Source organism: Rhineura floridana, chromosome 17 (genome assembly GCF_030035675.1).
Source record: "Rhineura floridana isolate rRhiFlo1 chromosome 17, rRhiFlo1.hap2, whole genome shotgun sequence".
NCBI classification, from domain to species: Eukaryota; Metazoa; Chordata; class Lepidosauria; order Squamata; family Rhineuridae; genus Rhineura; species Rhineura floridana.
This window is the reverse complement of record NC_084496.1, coordinates 25,763,485-25,788,458: the sequence shown is the minus strand read 5'-3', so window position 1 is coordinate 25,788,458 and position 24,974 is coordinate 25,763,485. Positions and strand designations below refer to the sequence as shown.

The 24,974-nt window shown below is 44.5% G+C and overlaps 1 protein-coding gene across 3 annotated transcripts; it reads left to right on the top strand.

Moving 5' to 3' along the window:
- Positions 1-17,169: 17,169 nt before the first annotated feature.
- Positions 17,170-22,030, top strand: MED9 (mediator complex subunit 9). 3 transcript variants are annotated; one of them, XR_009759431.1, is made up of 4 exons: positions 17,170-17,791; positions 19,548-19,670; positions 19,959-20,327; positions 20,939-21,028. XR_009759431.1 is itself a non-coding variant. In XM_061600020.1 (2 exons), exons 1-2 carry the CDS (start codon positions 17,502-17,504, stop codon positions 21,153-21,155), a joined length of 507 nt encoding a protein of 168 aa, XP_061456004.1. In that variant the 5' UTR covers positions 17,185-17,501; the 3' UTR covers positions 21,156-22,030. The 3 variants fall into 3 exon arrangements, 1 of the variants encoding a protein (XP_061456004.1); XR_009759430.1 differs by lacking the exon at positions 19,548-19,670 and adding an exon at positions 18,357-18,421 and having other exon boundaries at positions 17,171-17,791; XM_061600020.1 differs by lacking the exons at positions 19,548-19,670; positions 19,959-20,327 and having other exon boundaries at positions 17,185-17,791; positions 20,939-22,030.
- The last annotated feature ends 2,944 nt before the right edge of the window (positions 22,031-24,974 follow it).

Genomic DNA, 24,974 nt, shown 5'->3' with positions numbered 1-24,974 from the left:
GTCGCTTCCTGACCCTGACAGGCGGGCTCCCTCAGGGGCTCGTCCCTGGTCTGGCAAAGGGGCCTGGGCTATCTCCCTGCTTGTCCCCTCTCTTGGGTCTGCGGTCTCCCATTCCTCCCTAAAGAAAGGCCAGGGAAGGAACTGGCAATCCCACCCCATATATACAGTCTGCCTAGTAAACATTGCAAGACATCACCATAAGAGTCAGAAACGACTCGCACTATAAGTGCGGGGACACCTTTTACTTTTAAAATGTTTTTAGTGCTTTTGTTTGCCGCCCTGGGCTCCTACTGGGAGGAAGGGAGGGATATAAATTTAATAAATAATAATAAATAAATCCCCCAAGCAGAGGTAAGGTTTGCCACTCCATCTTTGCAACCTGGCCCCAGGATGCAATCATGCTGCCCTGGGCTCCTACTGCGGGGAAGGGCGAGATATCAATCAATCAATCAATCAATCAAACAATCAAATCAGCCTCCTTGTGTATCTCCCTAGCCGGCTGCAGCTTTGCAATTAGGGAGAAAATTGATTCATTTTGCATTTACAGGTGAACCTACCTAATCTGCACTTTCTGAAACAATAATCAAATCAAAACTCAGCCACCTTTCAAAATTTGGACTTTTTGCAATGGAGTTCTTAGTGCATACATAAACACACAAGGTGTGCATAAAATGTATATAGTGAGAGTAGTATACAAGCATGCATTATATTAGAGAAAATTTGAGTACAAAAACGTGTATATTGGGAGAAATCTGCACTTAAATGCTGATGAATTTTCATGAAGGCTTTTTTTTTTCTAAATGTGGAAATGTGGAAAACAGAATGTTAGAAAAATGCGACATGGAGAGACATTTAAATTGGCAGTTTTGCCCACCCCAGTTTGCATTATTAGCATTTTGTAACTTTCCCCTGCCTCAAATGGAAGGAAGTCTCAAGGCAGCTATACTGGATTAGCTACGGTCCACTTCATCAGATACATCAGTGGTCAGGAACAGATACACTTTGGGGGCGGGGGTAGGATTGTAAAGTGAGGTCAGAGGGCAATTATCTTAAAGTAGCCATCCAGGAACTTCAAATGGAGACTGTAATGCTTTATTGCTATACATCCAGAGGTACAATGCTCAAACAAAGTTAAAACAAAGCTCAAAACAATTTGTTTTAACTGTTTTTTTTTACATTTTCAACTGTTGTAACCCGCCTGGGACCTGCTGGTGAAGGGCAGGTAACAAATTTAATCATCAGCACCACCAGGCCCACCACCTGTGGATCAAATGAGTTTTAGCGGCCTGTTTGTGTGTTGATTGGCTTACCAACGTCAGGATGTCTGTGTCACCAACAACTCTTTACAAAACCGACTACCATCGTTAATTGCATCTCTCTATAGTCTTCCGCTTTTCATTTCCCACTGATCTCACTGTTTACAACCCGCTCTCCCCTGCAGAACCATAGGCATACGTATCTGATAACTGAGGATTCAGTTACGCGGTAATCAGTTTGTTAGACTTGTGTCACAAGATCCTTTGCTGTGTTTGCTGCAGGAGACTAACACAGAAACAACATCTGTCGAAATCGTTGCACTGGAAGTTCCGAGGACAGTTTCTCTCTTTCTCTTTTCCGTGTTCCTGCTTGCAGCAGCAAAATACCTTCCCTTGGCCTGTTTTTAGCCACTGCCTCTAATATATTTGCGCCTGCCGTGAGCTGGCAGTGGGAAACGCTACTGAATCCATGGGCTCACAGAGGTGTCTGTCTCTGCATTAAAAAACCAAGCCAGTGGTGACGTCATGCCAGTCTCTGGCCTGAGATGTGGAACTGACTTGACGTACCAAGTTGTCTTGTTCACATTCTTCAGGCCCCGCGAGAATCAAGAAAAAGGAACATGCTCCTTTCAGAGCCAGAACCTTGGCTAACCCATCTCCCAGAGCGGCTATAAAGGCTGTTTCTCTCTGGCTTCCCTTCAGTCGAAGAAAGAACAACAGCTGGATAAATACATGGCATATCATGTATCCAAATGCAAATATGTATCATATACTGGAACAAGATGGTTTGTTAAGCCAGCACAGAGATGGCTGGTATCCTGAGCAAGGGGGTATTCTGAAGTTTACATTGCATCCCCTGGATGAAGGCCTTGGATAACAGAAAGCGGTAACTTGTATACCTGATTATCAGAGAGAGTAACTGCTTAACCATAAGCTCCTTCACCTCATTTACAGAAATCCCCCAGACTATTTCTGACAAACAGTTAATTTCAAAATTAAGAGAGGGATACATACGTCCTTAGTGAGTGCATCCCTTCCCACAGCTATGGGGCCACAGCAAAAAGGGCCCTGCTTCAATCCAACCTCACTCAGCCTTGGAACTTGCTGAGCAACCTTGGGGCAATCGCCATCTCTCAGCCTAACCTACCTCACAAGATTGTTGTGAGGGCAAAATGGGAAGGGGGAATGTATGTTTCTGTGAGCTCCTTGGAGGGTAAAAATGTAATAAAGTAGCAGGCATGCAGAACAGCAAATCTAAGGTGGACTAAGTTATCCACCTTGCATCTCCTCCCTATATCCCAAGAGAGTGATTTGCTTTCTTGTTTTCTTTTTAATCAAACAAATTTTCTATTGTAAATTCTTAATGCCAGTTTTTTTCTTTTATAACAAAGGTGTCATTTTGCAATTTTAAAAAATTGATTTTATTTTTTTTAAAGAAGAGAGGAAACCAGCAATTAAAGACCTTCTTACACCGGGGAAACAGGAACTGAATTATTTCGGTGCATGGAAAACACTTTTCCCCCCAATAATACTTCCGCTACTGCTGCCGCCACCCTGAACAGGAAACCATCAAAGAGACTTATTCTGCAAAAAGAAAGCTTTTAGTAACAGGCAGAGTAACACAGGAAAGCCTCAGAAGTGCGTTGGCAGTTCAAGCTGGACAGGTTATGACCACAGTTGCGTTCTGCATGTGTGTAAACGGGTGGGTTTTTTTGGTGTGTGATGGAACTCCTCGGTAGAGAGTACCGTGGCACCTCTTTGTTTGCCGCCCATGGTAACCATTTTGTGCTGGCACTCATTTTATCAAGATGTGAGTCCCGGCACCTCCCTTTTTGCAACAACAAAAAAAGTATTGTGCGTAACTCAGGGGTACCAGTGGGGAAACTTTTTCAGGCCAAGGACCACATTCCCTCACAGGCAAACTTTGGGGAAGGGGAAATGCATTCAGAGCTGGGTAGGGATGTGCTACAATTCCACCAATTCAGATTTGATACCGAATTTTCCACTAATTTGCTTACTCTCTTACTCTTATGCAGCTATTTTCTATAGCTATTTTCAAAAAGTTTTTTTTAAAAGAAATCCACCTCTGTTGATATTAAGAACAATAATTTTATCAATATTTCCTTTCAAAAGAGCCATATTTCCTTTTAAATGTTGATATTAATATCCATGATGGACTGCCTTCAAGTCGATCCTGACTTATGGCGACCCTATGAATAGGGTTTTCCTGGTAAGTGGTATTCAGAGGTGGTTTCACCATTGCCTTCCTCTGAGGCTGAGAGGCAGTGACTGGCCCAAGGTCACCCAGTGAGCTTCGTGGCTGTGTGGGGATTTGAACCCTGGTCTCCCAGGTCATAGTCCAGCACCTTAATATTAATAACAATAATTTGGGGAGGGAAAAATCGGATCAGTAAAAGCAGCAGATAGCAGACAAAGAGCAAACTCCTGTTGATACCAGCCTGTATTGATTTGGAACTGGCACGGGCCAATGGACCCCATCCCCAGTGGTGGGTGGGGCAGAGCTTGGAAAAGTTACTTTTTTGAACTACAACTCCCATCAGGCCCAGGCAGCATGGTGCTGGCTGGGGCTGATGGGAGTTGTAGTTCAAAAAAAGTAACTTTTCCAAGCTCTGGCCAACCATAAAAGTGAGAGGAGCAATGGATATGACTCTTACCTTTGAACAGTCGGCTACATTCCAGCCATGCAAAAGTCAGAGGCTTCCACTCACCCATCTCTACAGCCTCCACCCAGACTAGCAAGAGGCATCAATACAGTTCAAGGCCACATTGAGACAGGCAAAATCACTCAAGAAAGGCATGGAGCAAGGCCAATGTGGCATGCCCAGGAGAGTGGGAGGGGCCTAAGGAGAGACACAATAGCCACACAGAGAGTCCTGAAGAGCCACATTCAGCCCCTGGACTGGAGGTTCCCAATCGCTCGTGGAAATCTTTACAAATCCAATCTGCCACACTAAACAGCTTACAGCAAGTAGGAAGTCAACTTGTGTGAGAGTTGGCTCCCCCCCCCCAATAGGCTCACATGCATAATCTTATCCCACTCTGCATCTGTGCTGGTATTGCTTTTTTAAATACATTTGTAAAGCTTTTTTTTTTAAAAAAGATGTTTTTAAAGGTGTTTCGTTTTAATATGTTTTTTAAGGATGTTTTGTCTTAACATATTTGAAGTCTGTTTTTATGTTGTTTTAGAGTGCTTTTAGTGCTTTTGTTTGCCCCCTTGGGCTCCTGCTGGAAGGAAGGGCAGAATATACATCTAATAAATAAATAATCAATCAATCTGCAGAGCCTCTGGAGAAAATGTGACAGGAGGGGAGGTTGAGAACAAAGGCCTCAGATAATCTGGGTGGTGGTCCTTCCCTTGCCTGCCTTATATCTGGGGAAAGTACAGACAAATATTTTCCTGAAGTTGGGAGGTCCGCTGTGAAAATGCTTATTCTGTGATTCAGGGCAAGCGATTGGCTGCCTTAGCATTTCCGTTTGCTTAGCGAGTGCCGGTTCTGGTCACCTTTTTCTAACCTAGAGCTGGTGCCCCCAAAATAGCACCTTGAAGTGGTGCTTCCGTCAGCTGCTTATGAGCAAGCCAAATGCTCATTATCCAGAAGGAACAATTAGGCATCGCCAATTACCTTGGCAGCTCCTGGGAGTCTCCGGAACGGGCCAGCCAGTGCCCTTGTATAATCCGGCTGAGCACGGAACAGCAAATGTTCTTGGCTTTGCTATGATCTGTGTTTATCATTAAAAAGGTACCAATTGACTACCGTTATCTGTTCGCCCACTGCTGCAGGATTAGGAGTGGGGGAATGGGAAGATATTTCTGATTTCCTATCTCTCCCCCCCCGACTTCTTCCCCTTTTGCTAAACTTCGTGTAACTTATTTATAATATTAATACACCACCCTTCATCAGGATAGATTCCAGGTCAGTTTAACAAAAAAAAAAAATTTGATTGATTGACTTGATTCCGTTTATAAATCACTTCCCATAAAATATCTCGAAGCGATTCCACAGTAAAAACATCAACAGTTAAAAACCATTTCACATGTACAATTACATCAATGACCAAAAAAACTGCAGCAAATCAGAAAAAAATCCAGATTTTTTTTTTAAAAAAAAAAGACAAGTGAGACATAAACACATAAGCAGCACGTAAAAGATGAAGCACAATACTTCAAATGCTGGAGCAAACAAAAAAAATCTAGCCTGGAGTGATGGCCACTGACTTGGATAGCTTAAAAAGAGGATCAGACAAATTCATGAAGGATAAAGCTATTAAAGGCTACTAGCCATGATGGCTAGGCTCTGCCTCCATAGTCAGAGGCAGCATGTCTCTGAAAACCAGTTGCCGGAAGCCGCAGGAGGGGAGAGTGCTCTTGCACTCAGGTCCTGCTTGCAGGCGTCCATGAGCATCTGGGTAGCCACTGTGAGAACAGGATGCTGGACCATTTGGGCCACTGGCCTGATCCAGGAGGGGCCTTATTATGTGTTTATGTTCTCAGTCCAAAAACACAGGCAGTTGTGTTATTCTGTTCTATCTATCTGTCTATCCACCCACGCCCCCCCCTTCAAAGATCAGCAGTACCTAGCAAAAGCCCAATTGATTAGGATCACCATAACTGCAACCGTGTGCATAGCTTCCTTGGGAGTAAGCTCTATTGAACTCCATGGTGCTTATTTTGACTTTATAAGTTCAACTTGTAGAACACACTGAGCCAGCTGAAACGTATCCTTTAGCTCATTAGAAAGGCACACAAACCATCTTGCAAAGAAGTGTTATCATTTGAACAGCTGGCATGAAGTAGGAATCCTATCAAAGGAAAGGAAAAAAACTATCCAGTCTCTGCTTGGTCAATTTCCTCATTCCTCTATGCTAACCTGTCACAAACAAAAGCCTTGTTATCATCTCATTCCCTTGTCACAGCAAGGAGCGTTTGTTCTCAGGCTACGGGCTGACGGCACATGAGGCCACCACCTTGCTGAAGCTAAGCAGGTCTGGGTCTGGTCAGTACCTGGACGGGTGACCACCTGGGAGCCACATGTATGCAGCTTTGGGTTTCTATGATGAAAGGCAGGCTGGGTAGAAATGTAATAAATAAAATAAATAATCCTTGCTCTCGGGCAGATGACACCATTGCTCCTACTATATATATTAAAAAGTCTCAGAACTATATCCTTCCTGCATTTCCCCTCCACTACACCACTGTCCTTGGGAAGCCAAGTCCATAACTATCTTCCTCCAAGAGTCCATGCTGTTTAGTCTCCAAAAGTCTTCTCCACCTCACTCAGGCTGCTCCAAGCATTGCTCGAGTCTGCTTGATCGCTGGCAGCCTCCATGGGAGTAGACTCCTTCATCCCACAGACTCCTTGGTCTCGTCTATTGCGTTCCCTCTACCCTATTCCCTTGCCTCTTTTCTATATTTGTTATTTTCTTCGGGTTAGAGTTAAGAACCTTCGGGTGACACAAGTCTTATGCTCTCCTTTCTACTATTTAGGGTTTTTCTTTTTTTAAGGAACCGCGGCTGATTGCTTGGAAACAGCATGGTGCTTAAGGATGATCTATGACAGCTGGCTTACATTCTGTCCACTCAGCGCTGGATTTATGCACAAGCTAAGCAAGCGACAGTTTAGGGCCTCAGATTGTGAGGGGCCCCTAAGTAGAAAAACATTATTAAATTTCAAGTTTTGTATCATTGGTTAAAACATAAATGAACTGGGGAAACAGACTCTAAAACGTTATCATTCTGATATGACGAAATATAATTATTAGTCAGCCAAGAATCCTTACATATTAGGTGCCACCTCTGTTATCTTTTCGGCGCCTGTTGAAGACCTTCCTCTTTCAACAAGCCTTTGAAGCTGAGACCTTATCCCAGTGTGAGCCTGTGTTGGAATTGCTTTTTAATATATTTTTAAAACCTTTTTTTAAAAAAGAATGTTTTTAACCTTTTTTAAAAAGGTCTTGAAAGCTTTAAAAAATGTTTTTAAAGTTTTTTTGTTTTATTATGTTTTTAAGGATGTTTTTGTTTTAATGTATTTTAAACTCTGTTTTTATGATGTTTTAAAGTGTTTTTAGTGCTTTTGTTTGCCACCCTGGGCTCCTGCTGGGAGGAAGGGCGGGATATAAATCAAATAATAAATAAATAAATAATCTGTGCCCAGTTGCATTGGTCTACAGCTGCAAATCCTACATGCCTTCAGGTCATGGTGAAACTCAGGAAACTCCTCCTCCTCTCTTTGAACCAGGCAGTTATTGGCATCTCATTCCTTCCACTCCTCCATTTCTGAAATCTCACTATTTCTCTGCACTCCTTTGGCCCTCCACCTCACTCCCCATTCAGAATATTGCAGAGCGTTCTCAGTAGCAAGGGGGAAAAATAGCTTCCAGCAATTGGCTTTGATGGAGGGGGCATTTGCTGATCATTAGGGAATTATCGAGCGATCATTCACACAAACTGACTGCACTTTGCTTCAAGGCCAAACCCAGAATGGCAGCCCAATTCTCCGTGATTGCTTTGCAATCCTGTCTGAAGCTGAAGGGAGTGGTTTGACTCCAAGGGGCAAAGCTAATCTGAATGAGGCAAGGGTGGTATTCCAAGAAAATGTGGTTCAAGAATACAGGGCGAGCCCAGAGGGCTCTCATTCTAAGCACGGTTAAACTTCTCTCTTCCAAAACATGTTTATTTGTTAACAGCTAATTATTAATCCCCCTCAAAATAAAAGAACTCCTTGACATGGGCAGTGGAGCATTGCCGCTTTTAAATACCTCATCCACACTTGCCCACTGTACCATCAAGGAATTGGTAGCTGGCTGCCGGTTAAGGACGTAAAAACACTGGAAGATTGTTGTGGGATCCAATGAAAGGCCTGCCCACTAGTCCAACATCCCATTTCCCATAGGGACCAAACAGATGCTCCAACAAGAAGCCCACAAGCCAGGTGTGAAGTCAACAGCTCTTCTGGCTGCTTATCCCAAATATATTATTCAAGGTAGATCACCTCTGACCATGCAGGTTCATTTTTGCCATAAATGACTCATTGGGCATTGATGGATCTGTTACTCCTCCGTGAATTTGTCGTCCCTCCTGTTAAAATCATCTCAAGATAGTGGCCATCACTGCACTGTGTCACAGCCAGTAGTGTACAGTAGAGGCAAATTCAGAAGTGCAGAGTCCCTTCATGCTAGTCGCTGTTACAGCCCCCTCCCTGTTTTTGCTGCTGGGTTGAGAATGAGATCCTTGTTAATGCCTTCTCCCACAACAACCCTAGGAGTCAATCATCATGAAAGGGAAGAGCGTTAGCTACTGAGAAGAATCCTCACAGTGACTGACTCACCTTCTTTCACTCTGATTGCCTCCAATCAGCAGGAAAGGACAATGAAACATGTTAGAAGACTCTTCTCAGTCGTAAACACACTCCCCTTTCATGCCAATTGGCTAGTAGGGTGCTGGAGATACAGGGACCCTGCTGGGACTCTGCTCCCCAAAAAGTAAGGGGTCTAAGACTGAGACCCTGGACGACTACACCCGTGGTCACAGCCAATTCTCCCAAACAGAGGAGATATGGCCACTGTTAAATCGGAATCAGGAATCAACAAAAATAAATAAGAGTGATGAGGAAGAAGTTGTAGGAACTTGCCCTATTCACAAAATGTATTATTGGTTCTGCAAACTGAAGATATACAGTAGATTGACATTTTTCAGTAATTGGGTCAATTAGAGATGAGCAGTGGTTAAAAGCACTTAGGGAAGGGGGGAGAAGGAATGGCCACTTTGCCCCCGATTCTGGTATGCATGGTAAATAACCAATCAAAGGACATTCCGTTTTCCTTCACTATGTACTTGAAAAGGTTTCCCATCAAATTTAGCATGCCCCTGAGATTATTTTGTCCTAAGCACTTGAAAAGAAATCTCTCACACACTTTTTGACCCACTTCTCGAAATAAAAACAGTTTTAACATCCCTCCTGAACACAGCCTCAACAACACAACAGCCGCTTCATCTAGTGTGCTACTTCCAGCTGAATCAAACAGAAGTGCTGCTTTGTGGTACATCTGCCCATTGAAATCAACAACAACCCAGACCCATTTAACTGCTGTAATTAGCAGCTCATCTTTACTTCTAGGCTGGCTGCACAGAAAAGCTTATGGGGTCAAGACGTCCCCTTGAATCATAAAGTATAGATGCCCAAGCAAATTAGAGCAAGGAGCATGTAACTAAGAGCCAGACAAGGCCGGTTTAATAGTTAGGCTAAGTTCCCTACAATGTAGGAGTCTGGCAAAAGTCCAGCCCTCCAAAACCTAAAGAACTATACAACTGCAATTCGATTTTCTCTTTGCTAGGGATGGGCGAGCAATTTCATTCATTCTGCATTTAAAGCTGAATTTATCAAATTCGCACTTTCGGAAACAATATGAGAACCAAAACACAGCCATCCTTTGAAATCTGCACATATCCAAATTTTGTGATGCTTCCTCCAACCAAGCAGTGTTTACAAAAATGCATCTATTATGGGAAAGTGCACAAATGGTGAAAATAACGCACAATGATAAATAAATGTAAAATAATAAATTGCTTGCAAAAATGTGTACATTAGTCAAAACTGCATATAAAAATGTAATTAGGAGAAATTTGCACTAAAATGCTGACAAATTTTCATGAACATTTTAAAAAAATCACAAATTGCTGCAGAAACCCATTCCGAACATAAAAGCTCAGTGCAGATTGATTCTGCATCACACCTCCAGGGTGTCCATTTGAAAATGAATGGAGGCGTTCCCAGTAATGGGGTCTGTATTCACACTAGGGATGGAAAAATTCAGTTCTCCACATTTCTGCAGCAATTTGTGATTTTTTTAAAAAAAATCCTCATTAAAATTCTGCATTTTATTATTTATTTATTTATTTATTATTTGATTTATATCCCGCCCTTCCTCCCAGCAGGAGGCCATGGCAGCAAACAGAAACGCTAAAAACACTTTAAAACATCATAAAAACAGACCTTAAAATACATTAAAACAAAACAACTTTAAAAACATTTTAAAAAAAGAAAAAACACTTTAAAAACATCTTTAAAAAGGGTTAAAACATATAAAAAAGCCATTCTAACACAGACGCAGACTGTGTTAGAATTTTAGCGCAAATTTCTTCTAATCAACACATTTTTGCAATTTGTCATGCAATGCATTTTTGCATGTTCTTTTCATGCCTATGTTCATTTTTATGCGCACCTTCCCCTAACATATGCATTTTTGTAAACATTGTTTAGTTGGCAACTTGCACTGCAAAATTCGGATAAGTGTGAATTTCGAAAGAGGGCTGTGTTTCGATTCTCATATTGTTTCGGAAAGTGCAAATTTGAGAGATTCGGCTCGAAATGTGAACAGAATAAAATTTATTTATTTATTTATTTTATTTTATTTATATACCGCCCTAAACCCGAAATGTCCCTAATCCACGTCTTCCCAATGTTGTTGTGGGTGGGTGTATAAATTGCCAACATAGCAATCCCCACTTCTTTGTTCATTCATCTGGGGCATGCACAAGAAGGTAAAGGTATAGATAGCCTACTCAAGGGGGGTGGTTTCAAACTTGTATCAAGTAACCACTGATATGGGTTTTCCCCCGTTATATCTGAATTTACCTCTTTTATCCTTTGTTCTTCCCTATCATTGAAAAATTACAATAAAAGTATTATTATTTGAAAAAATAACCACACCTGCCCTTGTGGACGGCATGTACAATTCTGTTGTGAGAAACACTATTTCTTTGGGTAAGTGTGTACATAGGCCAGGTCTAAATGTTCCAACAAAATATCTCTCACATTTAACATTCTTTGAACAACATCAATACGGTGGGTGCCTCTTAATGCCCATTTTGCACCCGTGTCAAGCATACCCCCAGGAAAGGGTGTGAGGAAAGTTCCTTTTCATCTGAGGGACCCATTACAAAATAAAGCAAAACTGTGAAAACTCTGGACATTGGTAATGTGCTGCTGAATGATATATTCAGGTGGAGGCTTTGTGACAAGGCTGTTTGCTTTTTGGAACCAAAGAGCCATAAATCGCAGGAGGGACAGTGTCCCAGTCAGTGTTGATTTCTTCTTTTTCCCGGTTCAGCCAGTCCTTAACTCTTCTCTTACCACCCTACCTGTGCGTGACCAGCACCTGGTGCAGAGGCCCAGCCAGGAGGAAGTGGCAATTTACGAGCTCAAATCCAGCAGACATTCAGAAAAGTATGAGAGACTGATATAATCACTGCCAGCTTCTCCTCTATCTGAGCCTTTCCGAACATTTCTTTCTTCTCCTGAGTAAACCCCTGGGAAGAGAGCTGTCTGGCAGCCAAATGGCTGCTCCTTTAGTGACTTTGGGCTTCCTGTTGGGTCTGCTGTCACCTTCGCTCTTGAGGGGCAATGAGAGAGAATTAGGGATCAAGGCAGGGCTCATGATGGAGTTGAAGGGGTTCTGGGGGCCCAGGTGAAGCATCCCTGACATGAGGTGCTTCCTGCTGTAATAGTGAGGCAGTAGTGGGAGGCGGGGTGTTGGGGCTTCCCTGAACATCTGTCACTGCTAACTGTCAGTCGCTACAGCTAACTGGAATGAAAAGGGGCTAGGAGGAAGCCAGGGTGGCACAGTACAAATGCACCGGTGGGAGCCCCAGATTGGCTCTGCCAGTGTGTTTTCAAAGGAGGATCTTGCTTTTTTATTATTGTATATATTTTATTTTTCAATAAAATTTATAATAAAAATTTAACAATAAAAAGAAATGCCTCACATTCCTTCTGATTACTTGCCAACAGTTACTAACTGACCTTAGCAACAGCAATGCCACTGTATCTGCCTAATAAGCCTTAGAATGTTGCCTCCACCTTTTGCTTTCTAATTTCTTTATAGATGTTTGATTTACTTACCTTTTTAAAAAAAAAAAGAAAGCTAAGGATCATATTCAACTAAGTCTTACTCAGAGTAGACACTGAAATTATTGAACCTAAGATAGTTATGTCTATTAATTTCAGTAGGCCTATTCTGAATAAGACTAGCATGGAACACCACCGTAAGAGTCTAGACCTCCTGCTGGGTTGGGCAGGCGACGAATGTAAAGGTGAATTAGAAATCATTCAGAGTTATACCTCAAAATAAACTTATTGCACTGTTAGTTCACCCGGCGATTATGGGAACTACTTTCAGGTGTAGCTCAGCGATTGTTGAACTTTGTTCAACTGAACTAGTTCATTCTAAGCACTGATCTTAAGTGGTCTGCTATCTCTGAATCTCATTCATTCCTTTACTGGGGAATGCCTTTCCCTTTGTCATACACAGGGCATGTTTATTAGTTACTTCAGACATATTTCCCCCCATCTTTTCCCTGATTCATAAGTTTGGACCCTATCTTTTCTGAATTCCTATTTTCAGTGGCGTCTGGTAGCCCCATGACAGTGGGGCAGCGGAATCCACCCTGGGTTTTACTACTTTTAAGGAGCTGCCCCACATGCTTATGTCTATTCCCAAAATAGGTTCAATACCTTGGACAGCTCCTTGAGAGTTCAGACTAAAACTTGGAGCAGATGCCACTGCCCCACTGACATGGAGCCACCAGCAGCCGTTGCCTTTATAATGCTATTTTATTGTATTTATGCTTTTTATGTATATCACTTAGGGATTTCAAAATATTAAGCAGCTTTGAAATGCTTTAAAATAAAGAAATGTAGACTTGTGTGTTTTAGCCTGCCAAAAGAAGAAGACATACTCAGGATTGCTTCATGGGCAAGGCATTAACAAATCTGTGTTAAATTCCAACACGGGGTGGGTGGGCGCAGGAGACACGAGTTAAGTCTGTTGCAATAAAAACGGAAGAAACCGACGGCACTTTCAGGACTCGTGAGATTTATTGTGGCTGATGTTTTAATGGACAAGAAGAGCCCATTTAGTCCTATGAAAATGTAAGAAGAGCTTGGCTGCTGTGCTAGATCAGGCCAAAGATCCATCCAGTGCAACATCCTGTTTCCCACAGTGATACCTCTGGGAATCCCACAAGCAGGACATGGAGACAACGCTCCTTTCCCATTGTTGCACTCCCAGCTGACAGTAATTCAAAGGATTTCTGCCTCTAAAGAGTTGGAGGCTGCATAGAATAATCTTGGCTAGTAGCTGCTGATCGCCATTTTCTGCATGAATTTGTCTAATCCCCTTTGGAAATACTCAACTGTAAACCATCTAATAATCCTAATAATCCTGAAATATAGAAGAGCTTTTACTACAGCAAGATTGAACATACTTCCATCAGCTTTATTAGAAGGCCATTTTAAAAGTTCCACTGCAAAATCGTGTATGCCCATACGGAGATGGTAGTGTTGAAACAGTAGCCCATGTATTCTGCTCTCTCTATAGAGATTTGAGAAGTGAGCCGATTACCCCACTGCTGTCATCGTTCCTACGGCACTCAACTAACTTCTACGTGGTTTTTAGCAGGTGCCATTAGAACAAGATCAACAATGGTACCTGGAGTTTTAATCTGATATAGTTTTGAGTTTTTGTAGTCGATAGTTTTACGTGTCCGTTTCTCTTACAATGATGGATATATCTATTTTTATCGGATGGCATCCTGCATAAATGCTAGAATTTTAGTAGAATAATTTGATTAAGCTGTATATCTGCTTCTTATTGTTTTTGTATATTCCAATTGCAATGGTTTGTGGCTAACGCAAATAAAGGATCTTCTTCTTCATCTTAAGCTGGTTGGCCACCAGCACATCTTGCTCTTGCGTGAGCAAATTCCATAAATTAGTGACAGGTGGTGTGAAGAAACCACAGGGCCGTAGCTCAGTGGCAGAGCATCTGCTTTGCATGCAGAAGGCCACAGGTTCAAGTCCCGGCGGCATCCCCAGGTACACCTGGGAGGAATCCCCTGCCTGAAACCTTGGAGAGCCACTGCCAGTCAGTGTAGACACTGCTGAACTAGATGGACCAATGGTCTGGCTCAATATAAGGCAGCTTCCTGTGTTCCTAAATGCTTCTTTTTGACTGTCCTGAGTCTCTTGCCAGTTTCATCTACGGTGGCCACGTGTCCTACTTTACAGAAGGCAGTCCTCTATGTAGGGCTGTCTGGTCCAGGTCCAGTTTAAAGACAAAGGACACTCAGAAGAGATATCATGGGCCTTGGGGCAGACCTGTAGCCAGCCTTCCTTGTTAGGTGAGGCAGCCATTTTTCTAGGTGGGGCATTTCTAGGGGAGAGATGGAGAGCGCCAGCCAATCCCCCACCCTCCCACTGGTGGAGAGGACATGAGGGTCAAGCCAGAACAAGGGACCTTCCCCCTCACTCCTCCTTCATGCAGAGTGTGTGTTAATGGACTATGTAAAGGTCGGGTCACAGCTGGTATAGCACAGTGGAGAGGAGAGCCTGGCTGGGAGTCCAGAGTCTGTGAGTTCAAATCCCCGCTCGTTTCTCCTGGGCGTCAAGAGCCAGCTAAAGATCACTCCCACAGGGAGTGGTTCAGGGGCCACGTGCCCTGCCACCTGTGCAGCCGTGGGCAAGCTGCAGAGTCCCAAGGAGCCCAGTTGCCCCCCAGCTGGCAGTTGCTGCCAAGGAAGGGGCTGGCTTGTGCAGCTGTGGCAAGCTGAGCAGGCCCTAGCCAGCTGGGGAGGACTAGCCTCAGAGGGAGGCAATGGTAAACCCTCTCTGAATACCGCTTACCATGAAATCCCTATTCATAGGGTAGCCATAAATCGGGATCGACTTGAAGGCAGTCCATTTCCAAAGGTCAGGTCAACAGAAAAAAAATTTCACACGCTTTTTTACTTTTTCAAATAAAATTATTGGAACCTTTTTATCTGCATTTTCTTCCTACGGCATCCTGGGTGTCCCCCCCCCCTTTCTCCGGTCCCAACAGAAAATTTAGCATGAACACCAGGAATTAAATAACTGACATATTTTATGTTTCATAAGAAAAACAGATGTTAAAGATACAGTGAGCAAGGAGAAATAGAAACTTCGACAAGCATAGCAGAAAGCTGTATGGAGAGTACTCTGACCATTCATGTTTCTGGAGCCATTCTTGTCAGAAATTACGGCCCTCATTCTTCCTCGGGAATGAAGTTTAATCTGTTGAATGCTCTCACCCTTGTTTGAGATACCCATAGGAATATCAGACTCAAAAGCATGACTTTGCCTATAGCTCCAGTCCTCTTTCACCTGTGTTGTCCCCATGTTCTGATTCTCCATGAACTAAACTACTTTGGTAGTTTTATATTCCAGGCACCGTTTGATAACTATTTGTTAATCCAGGACCCTGGCTGGTGTCTCTTTCCAGCCATAGGAAATCAGCTGCTAATTACATTCGCTATTTTTAGCATCTAGCAGCCCAATACACAAAACCCAGGCACTCAGAATAGGGTTTCAGTTTAGGGTTTAAATAGCACCTGCTTGTTAATATTTATTTAAACAAAATGAGGAACCAATTTCCTGATGTTGGAGGTCATCTGCTATTAATTGGCCATCACAAGGATATGTTTGGGATTAAATCATAAAGTGGGCAAGGTTGATCTTTTATGTATTTCCCCTTCCAAAGCAAAGCAATTTCTTCTTTTAAAAAATGTGACTGTTACAACAAATGCTTCTGTAGTCACATACTATTCATATCAACTATCGTTTTCCTTCTTGGAGTGAAATTATCTCCTTTCCATGTTTTATCCTGTCAGTGGTGCCAAGGGAACGTCCAGACTATAACTATTTTTGCAGGTGGGGTTCAATGGCATACTGCAGATGTGAGGCACCTTTGGCTCTCCAGATGTTGCTGACCTACAACTCCCATAAGCCTCAGCAAGAATGGCCAGTGTAGAGGTAATGGGAGTTGTAGTTCAGCAACATCTGGAGAGCAAAGGTTCTCCACACCTGGAATACTGGTTATACTATTAAAATGGATTTCGTGCTCTTGTGCAACAAACCCATTTTCCAAACAAAACAAAACCTGGACTTTTTTCAAGAAAGCACACTGGAGTGTGGGATAGAAAATGTTTGATGTGACGCTATATAACCTTCCTGCGAACAAATCAGGTTGAATGCTCAGTAAAAAGATGGGTTTGTAGTGACCCAAGACTTGTAACTTGTTAACTCATATGACAGTTGTTATTTATATAAAAAGTAAAGGTAGCTTTCTTGGCCCATAAGAAAAAAAAGTATTACAACTCAGGATTTGTGATGCACTTATAGCTATTTGAAATGGACTGCCTTCAAGTTGATTCCGACTTATGGCAACCCTATGAATAGGGTTTTCATGGTAAGCAGTATTCAGAGGAGGTTTACCATTGCCTTCCTCTGAGGCTGAGAGGCAGTGACTGGCCCAAGGTCACCCAGTGAGCTTCATAGCTGTGTGGGGATTGGAACCCTGGTCTCCCAGGTCGTAGTCCAGCACCTTCACCACTACACCACACTGGCTGTCTTATATCTATTTATCTATCCATAACTATCCATAAGAGAGAAAGAGAGAGAGTTTTAAATGCAACAAACAACTTCACCCAAGCTTGTTCTGCATCCCCATAAGGATTCTGCTAATCACCTAAAATATATATACAGGTAATTGCGACTAACAAAACAGAGGTTATGTGTGTGTGATATATATAATTAAAGTGGGGTTTTGGTTTTCTTGGTAGAAAACAGGCTAACAGTAGCAATAACAACAATAATATAAAATATTAAGTACTCTTGCAGTAATAATATAAAAATGGCATTTAGTGCTTTTGCAAACCAAGCGTGCGTGCACGGCTACTTGTGAGTAATCCCCACGGAGGTCAGTGCCACCTCCTTCCCAAGGTCAGTTTACGCGGCCCAAATCGATCTATTGACAGTGCAACCTCACCCACGACTACTCAGAAGTAAAGCCCGCCGAGTCCGCTGGCCCTTACTCCCGGTGAGGTCTGCACAGGGTCTCAGCAGCCTAAGAAGGCCCCCGCCCCCCTCCTCCTCTTCCTCCTGCGCCGGAAGTGCCCGGCCGATGCGCAAAGGCTGCGACGGAAAGGCCCGGAGACTCGCGCGCTTTTGCTGCGACGGCAGGAAAAGGGGGAGGGAGCTGCGGAGAAAGGAAAGCGGGGAGAGAGCCAAACATAAAAACAAAAGCATGGGGTTTTAAAAAATTATTATTATAAGAACCAGCTCTATAAGGAAATAGGAGCAAGAAAGGAAAGGAAACGGAGGGGAGGGGAGAAACGAGAGCCCCCCCGCCCCAATAAAGGGAGCGGTGCCGATGGCGACGCCTGGAGCTGCCTCCGCTGCTGGGGGGTCGCGACCCGGCCCCGAGGAGCAGCCCGCGCCGGCTCCGGGGGCCTCCCAGGCCGCGGCCCCGCCGGAGCAGCCGGCGCCTCCCTTGCCCCTGCCTCCGCAGGCGCCGTCGCAGCCCGCGCCGGCCGAGCAGAAGTTCCAGTCGCCCGCCGCGCAAGCCCCCCAGCAGCAGCCTCCGCCGACGGCGGCAGCCCTCCAGCACCAGGGCCAGGAGGACTGCTCGTTCTTGCCCCTCGTGCACGATGTCATCAAATGGTGAGAGGGGTCAAGGAAGGGCTGGCTGGAAAGGGGAGACCCCACGGGCAGGGGCAGTCTACCACTGAGTGAAAGGGCTGGCTGGAAAGGGGAGCCTCTACCGGCAGGGGCAGTCTACCCACTAAGTGAAAGGGTTGGTTGAAAGGGAGCCTCCATAGCAGGGGCAGGCTACCTCTGGGTGAAATGGCTGGCTGGAAGAGGAGCCTCCACACGCAAGGGCAGTCTACTCACTGTGTGGCCAAGCGTTGGGTACAAGCCACAGGGTGAGGCTGTTTGCTTGACGTGTGGTTTTTGCAGGAGCCAGCTGGCTGGTTCCTGTGGGATGCAGGATGGTTCTCTGCTCCCCACTCCCTAAAATTCTGTGATTCTGATGCTGGACTGGGTGGGCTCTCAGTCTGACCCTGCAGGGTGATTGTTTTATTTCCACCACAAGCTGACCTTGAGTCAGCTCAGCAGTGTGATGCTGCCGCAAAGAAGGCAAATGCAATTATTCTGCAGTTGTGTTATGATGCAGGACTATACGTTTCCAAGCCATGGGAAGTCATTGTGCCACTTTGTTCCACAGTAATCGGAGACCTCCTCTGCAGATCTGTGGCCAGTTCTGGGCAGTGTGCTTTAAGAAGGAAATAGGTAAATTGAAATGGGTTCAGAGGAAGGCAATGAAAATGGATAACCAGTCCTTTAAACAATGAAGGAATGGAGTATGTTTTGCTAGAGGAGGGGGACACAATGGCTCTTTTCAAATACCTGGAGGGACCTCAGTCTTGTCAGATCTACTTTGTGTTTTTGACTAGAACCCCAAGATCTGCCAACCAGAGCCTGGTGCAAAATAGCATACAGTTAGAATTAAAGGACAGGTTGCCTCTGAGCATATACGGAGACTAGGAATTGGTTTTTATACCAGAACTGAACTGAACTCAGCCCACAGTCCTTTTGTACAAAAATCTACACCTAGTTTAGCTACCTTAATTTCAGCAAATTCATTTTGTGGGGAATTTTTGTTGTTGTTGACATTGTTGCTAATGTTAAACTCTGCCCATCCTCTGGACAGCTACTGGTAGAATCAGATCTACCTTCTGCCCACTCCTGACAGCACATCATTCAACAATGGAATTCGCTCCCACAAGAGGCAATGACGGCCACCAACTGGGATGGCTTTCAGAGAGGATTAGGCAAATTCACTGAGGATAAGGCTGTTGTTGTTATGTGCCTTCAAGTTGATCATAACTTATGGCGACCCTATGAATCAGCGACCTCCAATAGTATCTGTCATAAACCACCCTGTTAGCCTTTATGGCTATGTCTAGTGTTGGAGGCAGTATACTGAATACCTGTTACTGGAAACCGCAGGAGGGGAGAGTTGCTCTTGTGCTCAGATCCTGTTTGTGGGCTTCCCATAATGGGCATCTGGCTGGCCACCGTGAGAACAGGATGCTGGATTAAATGCGCCACCAGACTGATCCAGTAGGCTCTTCTTATATTCTAGGGTTTGTGGCATAGATGTCCATGCTGGATGTCTTCAAGTAGAGGATGTGCACCCATCTCTTCGGGTTGCTATAGCTCTGGATTTCTTGCCCTGAATTGGGATTGGATTTGTGAGTTGGGTGGAATCCGACTGCCAAATGCAGCTGGGACTAAAGATGCTGTTTGCGAAACACAAGTTTTATTGACATGTGTGCGCTTGTGTGTGAGAAATATAAATTGTTGGTCTCTCCGTTCATCCTTTGCTTCACCATGTTATCTTATTTTTTTGCAGTTCTCTGAAAATACAGAAATTCAGCCCAGTGCAGCTTTTCCCAGCCCAGAGACCCGATGGGAAAAGCTGCTCCAGCAAAAATTCACCAGCTAAAGCTGCAATCCAATATACACTTACCTGGGAGTAAGTCCCATTGAACCCAATGGAGGTTACTTCTGAGTAGACATGTAGAGAGAGAGAAAAAAATATTTATTGTACTAGCCAAAGGCCATGACAAATACATTAAAATGTAAAACCATGAAATGCAAAAAGATACAGAAGTATGTAAAAGTATACAAAGATCAAGTTGTTGCGACCTGTAGTATAAAAGAATTTCAGAATTAACATTGGCGAGCACAATTTAAAAATCTGAATCTCCCAAATAGTTTATTGCCATTTCACCTAGTTCTTTCTTTCTGATCTTTTTTGCAGCAAGTGCAAAAAGAGCCACTTTGTATGTCACGTGGCCGTTAGTATCGCTCAGGAGAAATTGTACTGATTCTACTGGGGTCTGCTCAGCAGGAATGCATGTATTGGATTGCAGCTTATATGACATAAAACCCTGGAAAATTTGGAGTGGCAACGTGTGGGAAAGGAACCGCAGATTCTGAATTCCTTGAAGACTGCTGGAAAAACAGCACGCATATATACACATGGACGCACAAGTTATTTTATTGAACACATAGGCTCCCCCTCCCTGTTGAAATAACATTCAAAGTGGCTTACACAAATCAAAGCAACCATATCGATGCTCAAGAGTCTGAGAGAGGGACAGCGAACCCAAACCATGTCGACTTCAAAGTAAGCCCTATTGAATTCAGTGGGGCTTCCTCCTAGATAAGTGGGTTAGGATTGCAGCCTAAAAAAGCAGTCAGGATGATCAAGATTTAAGCTTTTTTTCCTACCGCTTGAGAGCCAGTGTGGCATAGTGGTTAAGGTGTTGGACTATGACCTGAGAGACCAGGGTTTGAATCCCCACACAGCCATGAAGCGCCCTTGGGCCAGTCACTGCCTCTCAGTCTCAGAGGATGGCAATGGTAAACCCCCTCTGAATACCCCTTACCATGAAAACCCTATTCATTGGGTCGCCATAAGTCGGGATCGACTTGAAGGCATTACATTTAGATTTTAAAAGCAAATACAAAGAACAAAGTAAACAATTTTTTGGAAAAAAAAATCAGTAAGAAATAAGATTATAAAAACCACAGAGGAATTAAATGCCTCAATGTTTTGTGTTCTTTCCCAGGAACTTTGTTGTTATGATGTATCTGTGTGTGTGTGTGTGTTTCCTCTCAAATCCCTGTTGAATTCCCATTCCTGAACTCATTGGCGCTGTCTCAGGGCGTCCTCCTACCATAGATGGCATACAAGCATAATCGTAACTATCTTCTGTCTCCCTCCCCTCCCTTCAGCATGGATAAAGACAGCCAAGATGTCCACCAGGTGCTGAACGAGCTGAGGACCAAATTCGTGGAGATGCGGAAGGTGATCAAAGCCATGCAGGGGATTGGCATGAGCCCCGAGCAGCAGCAGCTGCAACTTCAAAGCCTCCGAGAGCAAGTGAAGACTAAGAGCGAACTACTGCAGAAGTACAAGAGCCTTTGCATGTTTGAGGTCCCCAAGGAGTAGGGAGGAAGCAACTTCAGACTCTGCAAAGTGACTCCTCTGGTTCTGGAAGCATCAGAGGTCTGCAGCGCATGCTGGCGCCAAAGCAAAACATGACGTGCCCGGAGCACTATTTGTTCCAGCAGCTCATAAGCTTTAATGCACCGTCCAGGGCGGGGAATGCACTGCTGTGCATTTTTGTTTGTTTGTTTTGAGGCCAAGTTTCAGCAGATTTGGGAACGTGCTGCTCCGGGTGTGAGGGAGTTGCATGTTTGAATGCTGCGTGGTGTTAAAAATAAAATATAAAAATCTTTGCTGGTAGAAAATTAGCACGTCAGGGAGAGAGATGCAGCCTGATTTCCATGACATGCTGTTTTTCTAGATGCAAGATGCTGGTGGTTTGTTTTTTCCCTTCAATGGGAGTGCATTCATAGCAAGCAACACCCCTTCCAACTAGCAGCCGTTACAATTAGTTATTTTGAATATATAAACTGGGTCCGACGGGAAACCAGTGAGGGGCAGGGTATGTTGTTTCTATCTTCTTTCCTGCCCCACCACCTAGAAGGCAATTTCCTGCTTTTTTTCTGCCAAGGACATCAGGAAGCTGCAGGAGAGAGAAATCCGCAGAGGGGCAAAATGATGAGCAAGGCATGACTCACTGAATTTTACTGGACACTTAAGAGGGGGTAAAGTCTGCTCCTGTTTCTGTTGAAGGAATCAGGTTTGGCAGCAAAGCCCTCAGTTTACAAATGCCGGCATTGATATTTATAGATAATCGTTTGGTTCGTTAGGTGTTGTTGTTTTTTTAAAAGGACACTTACAGTTTCTCTGATAGATTGCTGGTTCAAGGGGAAAACACACACATTAAAAATAAATAAATCTGGAGCTATGTACAGACACTCCCTCTCAGCTGAGTTGATCTGTAATTGCGTTCCCTGATTGTGGGGTGGAAGATTCCATGGCAGAACTCTTGCCGCTTCTAAAGCCATGCTGGGTTGCTGTGGTCAGGGCAGGAGAGGATCTGTATGTCGTTTCCCCCCCCCCATCTTGCCCCTAAAATGTTATATTTATTTATTTAGCTTGTCTGTTCTTGGTCTTCCTCCTCCCTCTCCCAGTGCAGTGAATGGGAGGGAATAAACTACAGCAGCTCCAGAGCAGGCATAGTTCAAGGATCCTTTGGGGGCCTGCCAGGGGAACGAGGGGGCTTAAGAACCTGTGGATCCACATGCTCTTAATGCATCATCTCCCCACTCGTCCCATGCCCTATTTTCCCCACCCCGTCAGCAGGACATAGAAACACAGGAGGTTGCCTCATTCTGTGACACACCAAATTGGCCTATCCAGCTCCACCTTGTCTACAGTGACTAGTTGTGGCTTTCTAGGATTTCACGCAGGGAACAGTCTCGCCCCACCTGAAGAGTTCGCGGATTGAACCTGGGACATTCTGCATACAAATCAGATGCACTGTCACTAACCTGTGGCCTTTCCCCCCTGTGGAGCCTTACTGGGTTCGGAGGGCGGGGAAGCCTCTGCCGATGTGACTGCTGCCACTTCCCATTGGTGGAGCTCCCTGTCTGACTGCGGAGGGGTCCTTAAGGCTGTATGCAGTAGTATGAATGCCGGTCAGATGTATGCTGTATGACTGTGGCCTTAATGTATTTTTATATTTGCATTACATTATTTAAAATTAGCGAAAAGGGCACATCAAGTCTGAAAGCTGGTGAGAGGATGAAGAACTCCAGTCCTTTCTCTTTCTTCTCCAACTTGACCTCCAACTTGAGTCCTTTATTGCTGTATGGGGAGGGAATTCTGCAGTCATCGCATACAGCACAGGGAAGGGAGTTTTTGTTAGCTTCATCGTCCGTACCCTCTGTCCTAATCCTCTCCTTTTCAAGATGCGATAAGGTGTTGGGCTTTAGCAAGCTAATTCTCTCTCCCCCTCCCCAATGTCTTTATAGGAATTTATGGTGCACCACATGCATGCAATATTGGCCCAGTTTGCACCCAACACTAAAACAAACTCTGGCTAACCAAAGACGTGAAAGTGTTCACGCTCCAGGCGAGAAGATTGTGGCTTCTGTGCAACTCCTGCTTCGCTGCTGTAAGCTAAGCCATGGTTTTGGCTTAACATGTCACCTGAACGTGGGCTCGTGGTTTGTCACTCCAGAGAGAATGACAAACATTGGCTGCAGCTCGTGATTGGTCTGGAGCGAGACAAACCACAAGTCTGGATTTGGGTGACACGCTAAACTCAGCAGCCCAAGACTGGATGAGGAGCAAAGTGGCCATGATCTCCTCCAGGAGCCTGTACGTACACGCTAAGCCACAATTAAACTACAGAACTCACTGCTGATGGATGTAGTGATGGGTACGATCTCTAAAATGGGATTAGACAAATTAATGGAAGAGGAGAAACCTTATCCACGGCTATTAGCTAAGATGGCTTTGTGGAACCTCCAGGTTCAGAGGGAGTATATCTCAGAATGCCAACTACTTGGAAGCAATAACGAGAGAGTTCCTACACCCCCTCGTTGATGGTGGGGGCAGCTTCAACAGGGGCTTTAAAGGGTTCCTACCCAGCACCCACCCCTCCCTCCTCTGAGTCGTGTTGGATCCTTCCTCCCCAGCCCTGGGAGAAAGCAAGAGATCTCTTTAATGCAAAGCAAAGACAGAGGCTGATCAGTTTCACCTTAAAGCAAAGGCACAGGGTGGAACCTTTATCCATAGTAAAGCAAATGTGGTCAGTTTCGCTTAAAAATGCCTTTGTTAAAAGGACCTTGGTTCCTGGAGGATTCCTTAACAGAGGTATTACTGTACACATATATACAATCTGAGCGTAAGATGGGTGACAGCATTAGCACTCCCAACAGCTCTTGCCCCGCCATTAAGTTTCCAGGGAGCCCCCCTCCCCAAAAAAAGCCATAGGTTTGGTTTAGCACAGAGAGGCAGTTTGTTTTCTCAGCTCCAGATGAGACTCCTGGCCTGTGGTCCTTTCCTACCCCTAGGAAGACTTGCAGTCTAGCCAGGTGAAAGAGGGGGAAGGCCTACTCCTGGAGGCATCCCTAGCTAGTTGTTTCTCTGGCAGGGGTGGGGAACCTTTGGCCCTCCAGATGCTGCTGAACTACAACTCCCATCAGCCTCTGCAAAGCATGGCCAGGGATGATGGGAGTTATAGTTCAGCAACATCTGGAGGGCCAAAGGTTCCCCACCCCTGATCTATGGCAACACTTCTGCACCTGGCCAACTCTTTAGACATGTAAAAAGGATGCTTAACAGTCTTGGCTAGGGCCATTAACTGAACAAAGAGACTGGTTTGACCACTTCAGTGGTTCCTTCTACTGCAGACTCCCATTTTACAGACACAAAACCACAGGCTTGGCAGGGATCCAAAGAGAACATCCAAACCAACCCCCCATTTTGACACCAATGTTCTTCATCTGTCTACCCATGCCTCCATTCCTCTCTCCCTCTGTTTCCCTGTGTCTTGTTTAGATTGCAAACCCCTTGAGCCAGGGACTTTCATACCTGCTCTTGCAAAGTACCATGTACATCATCATCATAGCTGGAGGAATTGGATCCCACATCAAGGGCCCTCCTGGAGAAATGGCTGCTCCCTTGTCAACTTCAGGCATGGCTTCTTATTTGGGTGCTCTATGTACGAGGCACTTTACAAAGAAGTAGTGGGCAGGTCTCTGCCCCAAGGAGGGTGCAATCTAGTTAGCGAGACATATACTTGAGATGATATTCTTCCATTTGTGACATATAGAACAGAACTGTACACTTTAGCTGCATGAAAATTTTGAATGGAAAGAACCAGTGTTGCATCTCGAGACATCTGAGCAT

Coding starts and splice junctions, on each gene's coding strand:
- MED9 (XM_061600020.1), top strand. CDS start 17,502: ATGGCGACGCCTGGAGCTGCCTCCGCTGCTGGGGGGTCGCGACCCGGC. Junction 17,792..20,938: donor GTGCACGATGTCATCAAATG/GTGAGAGGGGTC, acceptor CCCTCCCTTCAG/CATGGATAAAGACAGCCAAG.